This window comes from Podarcis muralis, chromosome 8 (genome assembly GCF_964188315.1).
Source record: "Podarcis muralis chromosome 8, rPodMur119.hap1.1, whole genome shotgun sequence".
Taxonomy (NCBI): domain Eukaryota; kingdom Metazoa; phylum Chordata; class Lepidosauria; order Squamata; family Lacertidae; genus Podarcis; species Podarcis muralis.
Window position 1 is genome coordinate 90881065 of NC_135662.1, and position 16022 is coordinate 90897086.

A 16022-nucleotide genomic window follows, 5' to 3' on the forward strand; every position below is an offset into this window, starting at 1 on the left:
CTTAGCCGTTCCTCATAAGGCATCGTTTCCAGGCCTTTGACCATTTTGGTTGCCCTCCTCTGGACACGTTCGAGTTTGTCAGTGTCCTTCTTGAACTGTGGTGCCCAGAACTGGACACAGTACTCCAGGTGAGGTCTGACCAGAGCAGAATACAGTGGCACTATTACTTCCCTTGATCTAGATGCTATACTCCTATTGATGAGGCCCAGAATTGCATTGGCTTTTTTAGCTGCCGCGTCACATTGTTGGCTCATGTCAAGTTTGTGGTCAACCAAGACTCCTAGATCCTTTTCACATGTACTGCTCTCAAGCCAGGTGTCCCCCATCTTGTATTTGTGCCTCTCATTTTTTTTGCCCAAGTGCAATACTTTACATTTCTCCCTGTTAAAATTCATCTTGTTTGTTTTGGCCCAGTTCTCTAATGTGTCAAGGTCGTTTTGAAGTGTGATCCTGTCCTCTGGGGTGTTAGTCACCCCTCCCAGTTTGGTGTCATCTGCAAATTTGATCAGGATGCCCTTGAGTCCATCATCCAAGTCGTTGATAAAGATGTTGAATAAGACCGGGCCCAAGACAGAACCCTGTGGCACCCCACTAGTCACTCTTCTCCAGGATGAAGAGGAACCATTGATGAACACCCTTTGGGTTCGGTCAGTCAGCCAGTTACAAATCCACTGAGTGGTAGCATAGTCAAGACCGCATTTTACCAGCTTCTTTACAAGAATATCATGGGGCACCTTGTCAAATGCCTTGCTGAAATCAAGGTAGACTACATCCACTGCGTTCCCTTCATCTACCAGGCTTGTAATTCTGTCAAAAAACGAGATCAGGTTAGTCTGACATGACTTATTTTTCAGAAATCCATGCTGACTATTGGTGATCACAGCATTCCTTTCTAGGTGCTCACAGACTGTTTGCTTAATGATCTGCTCCAGAATCTTCCCTGGTATTGATGTCAGACTGACTGGGCGGTAATTATTTGGGTCCTCTCTTTTCCCCTTTTTGAAAATAGGGACAACATTTGCCCTCCTCCAGTCTGTGGGGACTTCGCCTGTTCTCCAGGAATTCTCAAAGATGACTGCCAGTGGTTCTGAAATCACATCTGCCAGTTCTTTTAATACTCTTGGATGCAGTTCATCTGGCCCTGGAGACTTGAATACATCTAGACTAGCCAAGTATTCTTGTACTATCTCCTTAGTTATTCTGGGTTGTGTTTCCTCTGCTGAATCATTTGCTCCAAATTCTTCAGGTCGGGCATTGTTTGCTTTATCGGAGAAGACTGAGGCAAAGAAAGCATTGAGGAGTTCAGCCCTTTCTGTGTCCCCTGTTTGCATTTCACCATCTTCCCCTCTGAGTGACCCCACGGTTTCTTTGTTCTTCCTTTTGCTACGAACATACCCATAAAAGCCTTTTTTGTTGCTTTTAACCTCTCTAGCAAGCCTGAGTTCATTTTGTGCTTTAGCTTTTCTGACTTTGTGTCTACACGTGCTGGCTATTTGTTTGAATTCCTCTTTGGTGGTTTCCCCCCTTTTCCATTTTTTGTACACATCCTTTTTTAATCTTAACTCAGTTAAAAGTTCTTTAGATAGCCACCCTGGCTTCTTTAGGCACCTTCCATGTTTCCGTCTCATTGGTATTGCCTGAAGTTGTGCTTTTACTATCTCCCTCTTAACAAACTCCCAGCCATCTTGAACTCCCTTTCCTTTTAGTATTACTGTCCATGGGATCTCACCCAGCACTTCCCTAAGCTTTATGAAGTCGGCTTTCTTAAAGTCGAGAAATTGAGTCCTAGTATGCTTGGCTGCTCCTTTCCGCTGTATAGTAAACTTCAGAAGAGCATGATCACTCGCGCCTAATGATCCTTCCACTTCTACCCCACTAACCAGGTCATCAACATTGGTTAGGACCAGATCTAAAATGGCTGTTCCTCTTGTTGCTTCTCCCACTTTCTGGACAATGAAGTTGTCTGCAAGGCCAGTGAGGAATCTGTTTGACCTTATGCTCTTGGCTGAGTTTGACATCCAACAAATATCCGGGTAATTGAAGTCCCCCATTACTACTATCTCCCTTCCTTTTGCATGCTTGGCCATCTGTTCCAGGAAGGCATCATCTATGTCCTCCGTTTGGCTTGGGGATCTATAGTAAACTCCCACAATGAGGTCACTGTTATTCTTCTCTCCCTTAATTTTCACCCAAATGCTCTCACTTTGGCTTTGAGGTTCTAAATCTTGGATCTCTTCACAGGTATACACATCCCTGACATATAACGCCACTCCTCCTCCTTTCTTGTCTGGTCTGTTTCTTTGAAATAGATTGTATCCCTCCATTATTACATTCCAATTGTGGGATTTATCCCACCAGGTTTCAGTGATTCCTATTATGTCATATTTAGTTTGCTGTACCAGGAGCTCAAGCTCATCTTGTTTATTTCCCATGCTTTGCGCATTAGTGTACAGACATTGAAGTCCATTAATCATTCCCCCGTGTCTCTTATTTAAGGATTTTTTCCTCCCACCACTAGGTCTGCATGCTCTTTGCTCCATTCGGTCTATGACATTTGGATGATCATCTTCATCAATTGATAGACTCCTACCTTCAGGAGCACTGTCTCCCTCCCCCACATTAGTCAGTTTAAAGCCCTCCTGATGAGGTTTCTGAGATTTTTTGCAAAAACATTCCTCCCAACCATTGTGAGGTGCAGCCCATCGCTTGCCAGAAGTCCATCTTCAAGAAACTGCAGTCCGTGATCTAAGAATCCAAACCGTTCCTGTTTACACCATTTGCGAAGCCAGTTGTTCACTTCCACTATTTTTCCCTCTCTCCCTGGGCCACGTCGTTCAACTGGGAGGACAGATGAGATGACAATTTGTGCATTTAATTGCTTCAATTTCCTGCCCAGAGCCTCGTAATCTCTTTTGATCTTCTGGAGGCTATTGCTTGCAGTGTCATTGGTTCCCACATGAACCAAGAGGAAGGGGTATTTGTCAGTGGGTTTTATGATTCCTTGCAGTCGTTCAGTTACATCTTGGATCTTAGCCCCGGGGAGACAGCACACTTCCCGAGACATCTTGTCAGGCCCACAGATCACTGCTTCTGTTCCCCTCAGTAGGGAATCCCCTATCACCACCACACGCCTCCTCTTAGGTCTGGTCGGGGTTCTTCTGTGAGCTGTCCGTTCCAAGGTCGCCTGGACATTCCCTGAGGACTGCCTTTGCTGCTCGTCTTCATATACCTGATCGACTGTAATGAGGGAGAGATCCTCAAATGGAGTCTGCTCTTCGTCTTCCATGGTAGGGGAAAGGACCTCAAAGCGATTGCGTATTTCTAAACAATCAGAGTGAACCCTGGGCCTCCTACTTCTTTGAGTCACGTTTCTCCATATATCTGGCTCCTGTGTTGGTGAACTAGCCACCTTCTCAGGGGAGTCCCCTGTCTCTTCCTTGGTGGAGACGGTGTGCTCTGTTGCTTCCAAGAAGAGTTCCAGGTCTCTAATTCTTTGGAGCGTAGCTACACGTTCCTCCAGTTGCTGGACTTTGTCTTTTAAGAGGGCAATCAACATGCAGTTGCTGCAGGTAAAGCTGCCTGCAACCTTTGGCAAGATGGCAAACATTGCGCAGGAACCACAGGCGACTGCAGCTGTTCCCTCACCCTCCATCTTGAGAACGTGTCGTTGGGGGTGACTACAGTGGTCCTCTATCATAAAAAGTGTGGAGACAGGACAAATAAATCCCCCCCAAAAAACCTAGGTCTCCCCCCAACAAATGTTTGAGACTAGCTCCCCTAAATCTAAAATATGGATCAAACTGCGCGCCCTGCCCCCTCTGACCTTTGCACAGAGAGAGCAGCTAAACAGCCACAAGAAACTCACACAAGAAAACCCTTTTTGTTCCTTCTTCAGCTGCTGCCCTAAAACTCTGATAATGTTTTCTGCAACAGGCATCAAGAGTACCTCCGTTTTTTCTCGGAAGAGAAGGACTTGGTGTACTGTGCAGATATTGCACAGCTTCTGCTCAAGCTTGGAGTGCCACAGTACGAACCCAAAGATTGGAGACTCTTCATTGACAGCAGCAAGAGATCACTGAAATGTGTTCTGCTACACAACGGCAACCAGTTTGCCTCTATACCCCTGGCTCACTCGACTACACTGGAGAACTATGAAGCGGTGAAGTATGTGCTGTAGAAAATTGGTTATGATCAGCATAAGTGGTTTATTTGTGTTGACCTCAAGATGGTGAACTTTTTGTTGGGACAACAGTCTGGCTTCACCAAGTACCCATGTTTTCTGTGCATGTGGGATAGTAGGGACCGTGCTCAGCATTACACGAAGAAGGACTGGCCTGTGCGGGAGGAATTGGTGCCTTGCAGAGAAAGGAACGTCATCAACGACCCTCTGGTGGACAGAGACAGAATACTCTTCCCACCGCTGCACATCAAGCTTGGCTTAATCAAGCAGTTCACCAAAGCTCTGGACAAGGATGGTGACTGCTTCACTTACTTGTGCCAGGCTTTTCCAGGATTGACCATGGAGAAGTTGAAAGCTGGCATCTTTGACGGTCCTCAGATCCATCAGCTCATCAGAGATACAGAGTTCGGAAACTCAATGAACGAAGTGGAACTGGAAGCGTGGAAGGCATTTGTTCTGGTAGTGAAGAACTTTCTGGGCAACAATAAGGCCACAAACTACGCAGAACTTGTCAACAACATGCTGACTGCTTTCAGAAACCTGGGCTGCAACATGAGCGTCAAGATGCACTACCTATTTTCACATATGGACCGGTTTCCTGAGAACGTGGGTTCAATGAGTGACAAGCAGGGGGAGAGATTCCATCAGGACATGAAAGAGATGGAGACCAGGTATCAGGGTCACTGGGACGCAGTCATGATGGCTGACTACTGTTGGACTCTGAAGAGAGACCTCCCTGCCGCTGAGCATTCCAGGAGTTCCAAGAAACGGAAGTTCAAGCCCTCAAGTTTGAAAAATGGTGAAGCAACATGCAATTTACGTGTACTTACCTTTATCAATAGGGACGCAGGTGGCGCTGTGGGTAAAACCTCAGCGCCTAGGGCTTGCCGATCGCATGGTCGGCGGTTCGAATCCCCGCGGCAGGGTGAGCTCCCATCTTTCGGTCCCAGCTCCTGCCCACCTAGCAGTTCAAAAGCACCCCTAAGTGCAAGTAGATAAATAGGTACCGCTTTATAGCGGGAAGGTAAACGGCGTTTCCGTGTGCTGCGCTGGTGCTGGCTCACCAGAGCAGCTTCGTCACGCTGGCCACGTGACCCGGAAGTGTCTCCGGACAGCGCTGGCCCCGGCCTCTTAAGTGAGATGGGTGCACAACCCTAGAGTCGGACACGACTGGCCCGTATGGGCAGGGGTACCTTTACCTTACCTTTATCAATGCCCACCATTCAGTTTACAGTAATCGATGTTTCTATCAGGTAATCAATATACCGTATGTTGTTGGAAAAACATTTTTTTTTCTCTTAAAAACATATTTAGGATGATATGTGTTGACAAAAATCAGCTGATAATGCCACAAAAATGTAATCGATTTTGTCACAAGATCTGATTTTTTTCAAATCAACATAGCACAAAAACCTGACCTGATGGAGAGAAACGGATGCCATTTCCAGATTCAGCAGTGCAAAAATACTCTAAATCATTTGTAGAAATCTAGACAACATTCAAAAAGTAAAAAATTGTTGCCCAGTGATCATACTTCCACTCTGAAATCCTTATTTGAAAAAATCTCATCCATATAATAAAGTCTATAGATATCATTCTCCTACTGTTGGGCATACTTTCTCATCACAACAGCTGAAACTTGAAAATCATATCCTCCCCAATTCTTTCTCTTTTCTTAAGAACACACAACAGGGAAGCCAGTGTGGTAAGTGTTTGATCTGGGTCAAGTAGATCTGGCCTCAAATCCTTACTCAGCTGTAAACCTTGTTGGTGACTGTGGTGAATCATTTTCTCTTGAAGCTAAACTACACGTTGTTTGTAATTCTGTGGTACTATTTCCTTGATTTTTCTCTTTTTTAAAAAATGGAAAGTATCCATAGGAGACAAACAATAAATAATAGCAGTGGGGTCTGAACATACAAAAGGGCTGGCAGAGATGAATGTGGGGAACCTCTGTCCCTTTGATGCTGCAGGGCACAATTCAGCCAATGCGTTCCCAGCCTCACACTGAAAATCCGACATGCAAATGAGGCTGCCCTAGTCAGAAAACTAGGCCTGGCATGCAGAGCCTCCTCAGTGGAGAGGAACTGGCCCCACCTGTTCCCACTTGCCCCTTGGTGCATGAAAACAGAAAAGGATTAAACTCAGGCCTGAAAAGAAAAGGTAACACAGTAGAAATATGGTGGGGGTGGGGGTGGGAGGGAAGTGTTGTACAATAATGTGCTTTGTTTGTTTTTAAGTTGTCAGTCCCTCACGATAACCAGCAGGTCTGACATCCCTTGCTTCGAGTGTTCAAGAGCAAGATTCAGTCACTTCAGCTGATGGGATGTTCAGGCTGTGAAGATAATAAATCCTGGCTGGCTGCTAGCTGCAATGGCTTGGATGCAAACAGACCCATGCATGAGTGTTGGGAACATCTTCCTGGGGTGTGTGGAGAGCCATGGCAAGAAGTGGGAAGGATGCAAAAGGTCAATTGTATGTCCATTTATACACATGCAGAGAGCAGTGGGGGTTTGCAGATGTGGTTACCATGTACTACTCAAAAGTCCTGGAGCAGAGAAGAGCAGAGATGCATTTCACATTAGATTGAAATAACCAGCCAAATCTTCAATTGAAGGTTAGTGGTTGAAATACATTTCCATTTCCATCAGCCTCAGAAAGAACAGAGCCTCTTCTGGTTAGAGAAATGTCCTGTCAGAGGCACACTGTTTTATTCACAAGGGTGTCTCATAAAAAGAGAATAATCATCCCTGCATGCTGACATAATTAGGATCCTAAGCACCCAAATTGCATTTACGTAGTTAAGGGACTCAGAGACCTACAAGGAAGAAGAAATGTTTTCTGGCCTGAAAATCTGAAATGTTATCTTTAGGAGCACTTTCAAAACCAGCACCAGGCTTTTATTGGAACATTAACTTTAATCACAAAGGTGGCTATTTTAAATAAAAGTATCAGACCCAGTGAAGTGCTCAGAGAAAGAATACAACCTGGAAGCAAAACTCCACCCATGATAAGTTGTTTTGGAGACAGGGAGTACTCCATTTCCCTCCTACGTTGGGGACGGGGAGAGGAAACTGTCAGTTTGCATTTCTTAGTGCAGAAAGTATTGATCTGATGTGTAGAGATCTTTCCTATTCTGATTAATTCAAGAAGGTTCTGGAAGCTACTGGAAGCTTCTCTGTATGAAAGAAGCTTCATGATTGTTTGGGTTATACCTTCTGGGAAGCTGGTTTGAACTGGTTCTCTTATCTCTTCTAATTAAGGTCATGCTGACTATAAATATAGACCACAAGGAGCCTGGGTTTTACTTTCTCTCTTCCTTTTGGTGTGGCATTCTGTACATAGTATGCCTAGTGTTAAGGTTTAGTCTTGCTATAGGTTTATAAGTTTTTGTAAGTGCTGCAACTGGATTTTTATCGAATGTGCCAAGCCTGAATGTACTGGATTAGTGCTCATCTGCCTTCAGTAGCAAGTAAAGCTCTGCTGCATGAAGTACAATTGCCTCTGGTCTATTTTTTGGGAATCTCTGCTACATGTTTAAGTTTTTCTTCCACACGTATTACAGAAACTACATTTGCCCTGAGGACAAGCACATTAGGGCTCAGAGAGTCCAGTTCCTCCCTAGTATCACCTCACAGTGGGCCTTCTGAAAGGAAAGAGCTTCAGCTCCCATGGACTTGAAAGCAAGCTCTCTTTCCTCAGTTCTCCGTCCCCCACACCTGGCCAACTGCTCCTCCCTCAACCCCTCACCCACCTCACCTGTCCCAACACAGCTTGCCCCACCCTCCCCAAACAATGCACTCCAAGCCCACTTTTAATGGAGGGAGGAAGCTCTTCACGGAATGCTTTGCTCAACTGCTTTGTGAAGTGTCTTCCCACACTGTTCAACTGCTCACCTGTGCCACCTGCCACCTTGTTGTCACACTGGTGTTGGCGTGGCCACCTTGTGAACTGCAGCATGACAACAGCCTGCCATTTTTATGTATATAGGAAGATATCCCACCTTTGCTCCAAGGAACTCAAGGTAGTATACATGGTTCATCCGCTCTCTCACTCTATCCTCACAATACCTGTCCAGACCTCGCATCTGTGTGCCACCTCCTGCCTCTATAGGCCCCCATAGCTGGAGCAGGCTTTGGGAGAAACAAAGTGCCATTTGTCCCCTTCCCGCCAGTATTTTTCTGGAAGGCTCTCTAAGCATGTTTGCCCCATTCACTCAACTCAATTGGACTCAAAGCCAACTTTAGGTGTGGATGACTATATGTGTCTGTACATTTTTGAACATCTTTGTATTTCGAATTTTTGTTTTCACTCAAAAAAGCAGTTTTTGAAACCAAGGCAAAACACTTTGCAAAGCAACAGCCCAAGAGATCAGAGTATTTTGTACTGTATTTTATACAGTATTTTTAGTCAGAAAGGAAAACTAATGCAAGAGTGCCCCCTTCCTGTAAAAAAAGAAAATATTCCAGTATAATTCAGAATCTCATAATCAAACCAGAAGAGAAGGGGTGAGTTTTTTTGTTTTTTAAAAACCATTTCTTCTTCTTCTTCTTCTTCTTCTTCTTCTTCTTCTTCTTCTTCTTCTTCTTCTTCTATTATCATCATCATCATCATCATCATCATCTCCCTTGGTAGCTCATTAGTTCAATGAATGTAAGCACCACAAGGAAGATCTCTATCTATAGCACAATCACATATAAGTTTTGGGGTTGTATCCAAAGTAACAGTCAATCAGTGCAAGGATTGTGCAGTGACGGGCTGTCCTTCTCCCACCTCATAGAAAAGCCCGCAAGAGCCGTGCTCCCTTTCACAAGGGAGAAGGCGGTGAAGGTCCTGTGTGAGTGCCTGGAGGCGGTTGGAGGATGGATGGCGGCTAATGGATTGAAGTTGAATCCTGACAAGACAGAAGTACTGTTTTGGGGGGACAGGGAGCGGGCAGGTGTGGAGGATTCCCTGGTCCTGAATGGGGTAACTGTGCCCCTGAAGGACCAGGTGCACAGCCTGGGAGTCATTTTGGACTCACAGCTGTCCATGGAGGCACAGGTCATTTCTGTATCCAGGGCAGCTGTCTACCAACTCCACCTCGTACGCAGGCTGAGACCCTACCTGCCCGCGGACTGTCTCGCCAGAGTGGTGCATGCTCTAATTATCTCCCGCTTGGACTACTGCAATGCGCTCTATGTGGGGCTACCTTTGAAGGTGACTCGGAAACTACAGCTAATCCAGAATGCGGCAGCTAGACTGGTGACTGGGGGCGGCCGCCGAGACCACATTGAAAGACCTACATTGGCTCCCAGTACGTTTCCGAGCACAATTCAAAGTGCTGGTGTTGACCTTTAAAGCCCTAAATGGCCTCGGCCCAGTATACCTGAAGGAGCGTCTCCACCCCCATCATTCTGCCCGGACGCTGAGGTCCAGCGCCGAGGGCCTTCTGGCGGTTCCCTCATTGCGAGAAGCAAAGCTACAGGGATCCAGGCAGAGGGCCTTCTCGGTAGTGGCGCCCGCCCTGTGGAACACCCTCCCATCAGATGTCAAAATGATAAACAACTACCTGACATTCAGAAGACATCTTAAGGCCCTTCAGGGAAGTTTTTAATGTATGATATTTTAGTGTTTTTTGGTTTCTATGGAAGCCGCCCAGAGTGGCTGGGGAAACCCAGCCAGATGGGCGGGGTACAAATAATAAATTATTATTATTATCATTATTATTTCACAAGCCTCACGGAGCGTGTGTGTGGCTCTTGGGGGCTTTTCTCCCTCCTCGGGGAAAAGCCTGCAAGTGCCGCACACACGCTCCACGCGGCTCATGAAAGGGAACGCTGAGCAGAGCCTTTGATGCATACAGGCTCTGCTCAGCGCTCCCTTTAAAGAATTTTTTTTTCTTGCATTCCCCCTCTAAAAACTAGGTGCGTCTTATGGTCAGGTGCGAAAAATACGGTATATGATAACAGCCTTTTTCAACCTTGGGTTCCTAGATATTGTTGGACAACTCCCATCATTCCTAGCCAGCATGCTCAGTGCTTGGGGATGGGAGTTGTAGTTCAAAAACATCTGGGGCCCCACACTTGCATTAGAAGAGGCTGTGGCAGGAGTTGATAAAAAGATGGAGGAACACAGGATTGGGGCAAGTGGTACAGACATCATCCTGAATTAACCTCTGCCATCAAGAGAAATGAGGGAAGTCCTACATTTAGGAGCAGACCCACCTAGAATTGCACTAATAGGCCAGCTCCATCTTAAATGAACTGTTTATAATTTGCAAGTCTGCGACTGCAATAATACTTTTTATAATGGGATTGCACGCTGTGGCTTAAGCTTTGGAAACAGTTTTAAGTTTAAGTGAAATCAAGCTCAGAGGAAGTATGCACTCTGAAACTGGTTCCCAGTGAGGAGATCCTATGCCATCATGGTGCCGGAAAAAAATTAAGTATACCTAATTTTTTGTTTATACAGTGGTACCTCGGGTTACATACGCTTCAGGTTACATACACTTCAGGTTACAGACTCCGCTAACACAGAAATAGTACCTCGGGTTAAGAACTTTGCTTCAGGATGAGAACAGAAATCGTGCTCCGGCGGCCCGGCGGCAGCAGGAGGCCCCATTAGCTAAAGTGGTGCTTCAGGTTAACAACAGTTTCAGGTTAAGAACAGACCTCCAGAACAAATTAAGTTCTTAACCCGAGGTGCCACTGTACTTTATCTAAGGAAAGTAATATAAAAGGTAAAGGTACCCCTGCCCATACAGGCCAGTCGTGTCCGACTCTAGGGTTGTGCGCCCATCTCACTTAAGAGGCCAGGGGCCAGCGCTGTCTGGAGACACTTCCGGGTCACGTGGCCAGCGTGACGAAGCTGCTCTGGCGAGCCTGCACCAGCGCAGCACACGGAAACGCCGTTTACCTTCCCGCTATAAAGCGGTACCTATTTATCTACTTGCACCCGGGGGTGCTTTTGAACTGCTAGGTGGGCAGGAGCTGGGACCGAAAGAAGGGAGCTCACCCCGCCGCGGGGATTCGAACCGCTGACCATGCGATCGGCAAGCTCTAGGCACTGAGGTTTTACCCACAGTGCCACCCGCATCCCAAGGAAAGTAATATATGGATCCCTAAAAACTACTCCAATTATGAAGAGAACTATACATGCAACTTTGATTGAGCTCCTTGGAGGAAAGGTAGGATAAAAATGAAATAAATAAATGACAAACAAGAGAGCTTTATAAGATTAGCCAGCAGTTAAAAAAACCACTGTTTCCACTAATCATTCCAAAATGGTAGGTTTTCAAAACAAAAATCGTAACTCTTCTTTATTTTATATTTATAAAAATATTTCTATACTGCTGTATTGTAAAAATGTACCACAGCATCACAGAAAAATTAAAGTTAAAAGCAGTAAGAAATTAAAAACAAACATCAATAGACCATCCTGGGGGGTGGGGTGTTCTCTTGCTTGACTGCATAGGCCTGGCAGAATAGAAAAACTTTCAGCAAGTGTTTAAAAGCTGGCACAGAAGGCTCCCAGTAAAACTCTATATTAAGAAAGGAAGAAAGTGTCTTCTTTTTGTCCTTCAAGTTCTTTTCTCCTTTAGACAAATGATACAGCTGTTGGTCCTGTTGCATTGCTTAGAAGCATTTCCCACATTCCCCATATTAGAGTTGTGGGTTTCCTATTGACATTAAGCACTGAAAAATACAAATGTATTCACAAAACATGCAGCCACTCACTTAGAGGACTTTAAAGAAAAAGTACACCAATTATTAGAGGACAGGATTAGCAACAGCTATGAGCCATGCTAGCAAGATAAAAGCTCCAGTTTCAGAGGCAGCATATTTCCTGTTTATTCCCAGCATCTGGGAATGAAGTATCTGCTACCCTCATGTCCTGCATGGGCATTTGTGAAACAGAATGCAGGATCGGGCAGGTTTTTGGCTTGATCACAGTATTGTGATAACACAATGAACAGAAAAGGTCACAGTGGCAAATGAAGAAAGTTGCACCACAGACACATCTGGCTTTGAAAATTTATTAAAAATCAAAGAATACAAAACTTCACATAAAAATATGTATTTTAGCTTCCCACATTGTTATACACACAAAAAGAAACTGAACATGATATTTTAATTAGCTATCCACAGCAGCATATAATATAACCAGAGTGGTAGCCAGTGCAATTTATTGGTTCACCATGACTGAAATGGAACATGATATCTGCTTCTCTTAAGCCTATTCTGCTTTTAAATGGACTCTGTTTAGGACACAGAGGTTTCCATAACATAGGTACATATTCAATATTGCTAGCATGTAAAAGTGAGTACAGGTCTATAATCAGCCCTTGAATACTGGTTTATTCAAGTTTAGATCCCTTATTGTACCAGCATCTATTAAAAACCTTTCACAAGGTTTAAAAAACAGTCAAAGCAAAGATACACATCCAATATCAAAGCAGGACTGAGATTTTTGGCAATTCAAAATCCAATTGCTGTTTACATAGTTATCAGTTGTAAAATTATCATTCATCTGGAGCAGTATATACACCAGGACTGGGATCCTACAATTCTGCATGAGAAAAGGGGCACACAAACAACTTTCCCTTCTTTCTGCAACCCCTTGCACTGCATTAGATGCTGCTCTGAGGAGCTCCTCAAGTTCCAAGAGAAGCTTTTCATGAGGTCTGAGAGGCATTGTGAGACAGAAAAACCTTTTGTGTATGTGGAGATCTTGGCAACAATGTTCAAGAATTATTCTGAGAAAACTTAGTATCTTACAACCTATGGCCGACTAGGAGAGACACTGATTGTTTACTTCTGGCTGCAGGCTGCCCAACTGCCAGTGTGCATTTGCAAAGCCTCTGCCTTAATCAAATTTGCCTGATGAAGAGGTTTTATACTCATAAACATGACATACCTTTCCCGAGAGATGCTGGTACAGTAAGTCATATACATTTTATGCCCATGAGAGTATCAAAACAGCAGCTACAACCAATACCAATATGAATATTCATTAATAATAGGTAAATAATATTTAAAGTTTTATTTCTTGTTAAACTCTGAACTGCAGACAAAATGTGCTACTCTACTTTGGAATGTTGCGCTCTCTTCTCTCACTACCCAAAGGCCTTGCATTAATTCGGACAATGTTTTCTTTAATATGTGCTGCACCACCTTTCAAGGCAAGCCTACAGATACTAAAGCTCACTATTAGAAAAATCATTCTGTGTCAAACATTCAAATATCAGTTAAGAACATTCACTTCTGTATATCCTTCAGATGTCAAGATAGCAGAATTCTTTCTAAGCTCCTCCTCTAAGCAGAGCTACTTATACAGTGCTGTTGAGATTTAAGACTTCTTATCTTTAAAACAAAGAAAAGATGCAGCCAGTGACAATGAGAATATAGTGCTTTTTAAAAAACCCAGGGCTACACAAGATGTGTTTTCTTGCTTTAAAAAAGGTTAACAGAGGTTGCCATGGCAATGCACACTTGCATAGAATCCCTGTATGCATCTTTAAATCAAGTGACTGCCACAGACGATCGTGTCGCACGGGACTGTGCTCTTTTACAAGTTAACAGACTGATACTTTAAAAGCATAGAGAAGCCCAAAGGTACATTGCAGGTAGTTGCTTTTAACAGAACTAATGCACGCTGCTAATCAGATTCCTTAATGGAATCAATATATGTTCCTTTCTCCACATTCTTTAAGTTGGATATTTCATTCAGCAACAATGCTTGGAGCCAACCAGAGGGTAAATAAAACTAATTAAAAGCATTTGTAGATGAACATCTGGGACTTATTCACCTTTACCCTAAAAGACTGGAATTCTTTATGCTGATCTCTGTCCAGTTTTAAGGAATCAATTGAAGGTCCAAATTATCTTGCGTGATCCACATTGAAACAAGTATGACCTGTGCAAGAGCACTAGATTGTGCCCTCCCCATTAGCTAGAGTTAACGTAGTGAACCCCAACTTAAAAAATGCAGTCTGGGAAAGGATCTGTAAAGCAAGCAAATAATAAAATTACATTCTGTACACCCTTCATTCCTTAAATATAACTTAAATGAAAAACATTCAGAGTTATTGCACAAAAGTTATGTTTGATTTGAGTATGGTAACAAAAAGTTTAAACAAGAAATGGGAAGGCAACAAGCAAAGTCACAAAAAGTCCTTTCCTTTGCTACAAAGGAAAGGAAAGTCCAAACCATCTATACTTTTCTGACAAAACAAAAAAGCTATAATGAACAAATGCAGCTACAGCAGAAGGTGACACCGCATTTATGGTCCTCACAGTACTTCTGCTACAGCTGCTTCGGCACTGTAGTAATCATGGATAGGCAGAAGACAAACTTCCACATTTAATAAGGCTTCACAGATAAGCACAATTATTTCTTTTAAGATGGACTCCACCACCACACAAAGAAACATGCAAGGTTGGATGCAGATATTTGGCAACATCCACAAACTGAAATGCCCAGTGCTGTTCTCAAGTCCAGACTAGTGTCACACATACTGCGTAAGTCTTAAGTGGACACTCTGAGGTTGGCCATTATCTGCTAAGGCTAATAGGCAAACTGTCTCTGTATTTCTTTCTTCTCCAGATATTACGGTTATGTTGGTGGTGCCCTCGGTTGCTAACAGGCTGCCTCATGGCTCCATTACCAGAAGAACTGTATCCGCTGCCTTGAGTATGATTGTGAGCTGCTTTGACCGTCAGCTTCATTCCATTGTGCTGCTGGAAACAAGAGGAAGTGGTCACAATTAGTGCCAGCTAAATTGCAACTTTACCAATTTCTTTTACTAAGTTTTGTCTCCTAGCAATTCACCAAGGCCAGACTCATACAGCTGTTTCCACATGTGTGACCGAAAGAGATGCAAACTGCATTCAGACAGTAAAATATAAGCAAAATCCTTCAAGAAAATCCATTTTAGAATAGTATTGCAAGCCAACTGATTTTCTGCTCCACCATCACCACTATCCAATGGGACAACTTCCATCATATAGTCCATACCTGATTATTAGTAGTCATAATCAATGTTCTTGCAGGCACAGACTGAGTTTTACCACTTGGCACAGGCAATGCTGGTGGTAAACCAACTGTAAGCTGAGATGGTGCTTGGAGATTGAAGTGGTACACATTAGGAGTTGTGCAAGGTGGAGTATCTGAATCCTTGTGACAAAGAAAAGGGGGGAATAGGTTTGTTGTTCTTTTAATATGAAAGGAGCACATGCTTACTACTCATTTAAGCACCCACACAAGCAAATACCAATAGCACTGTAAGCACCAGAAGATGATAAATATGTCAGGAAGCTGATACTTAGTCCTCTTAAGATGTGGTTTTCACCAAGAATGTTGTAGAAATGTCCTGTACTAATTTGTAATGCCACTGGAGATCAAGGAAGCCTTTGTAAGAAAGGCAATCATGTTTGGGGAAAGATCCAAAGGGGATTCAGGAACTGTGGACTTTCCCCCAGGACATGACACCATACGTATATCTACATATACTATACACCCTGTATGTTCTGGGACTTAAATAAGCAATTCCTGAGATTGCCTGATCACTATTTTTTATTATTTATTGCATTTCTGTCCCACCTCTTTCTCTAAGGAGCTCAAGGTGGCCTACATGGTTCTCCCCCTCCTCCTTTAATCCCCACAACAACCCAGAGAGGTAGGTGAGGCTGAGAGACTGCGACTGGCCGAGGGTCACCTAGTGATCTTCATGGCCGAGTAGGGTTTTGAACCCTGGTTTCCCAAGTTCTAGCATGACATTCTAACTGCTACACCACAGGTTTTACATGGCAAGTGTAAAACCTGCCATGCTCTGCCCATACTAATGAGGATGATATAGTTG

At 43.9% G+C, this 16022-nt stretch overlaps 1 protein-coding gene across 4 annotated transcripts in view; it reads right to left on the reverse strand.

The window, feature by feature from the left end:
- Window positions 1–12183: 12183 nt before the first annotated feature.
- Window positions 12184–16022, reverse strand: part of TENT4A (terminal nucleotidyltransferase 4A) — a 28310-nt gene continuing 24471 nt past the window's right edge. Inside the window, exons 11-13 of one of the 4 annotated variants that reach the window (XM_077933586.1) lie at window positions 15179–15337; window positions 14829–14898; window positions 12184–14165 (exon numbers count right to left, since the gene is read on the reverse strand). In XM_077933586.1, coding sequence (XP_077789712.1) covers window positions 14140–14165; window positions 14829–14898; window positions 15179–15337 — 255 coding nt within the window. In that variant the 3' untranslated portion in view covers window positions 12184–14139. Of the gene's footprint in view, window positions 14902–15178; window positions 15338–16022 lie in introns of all 4 variants that reach the window. The other 3 variants (XM_077933584.1, XM_077933583.1, XM_028738425.2) reach the window with 3 other exon arrangements.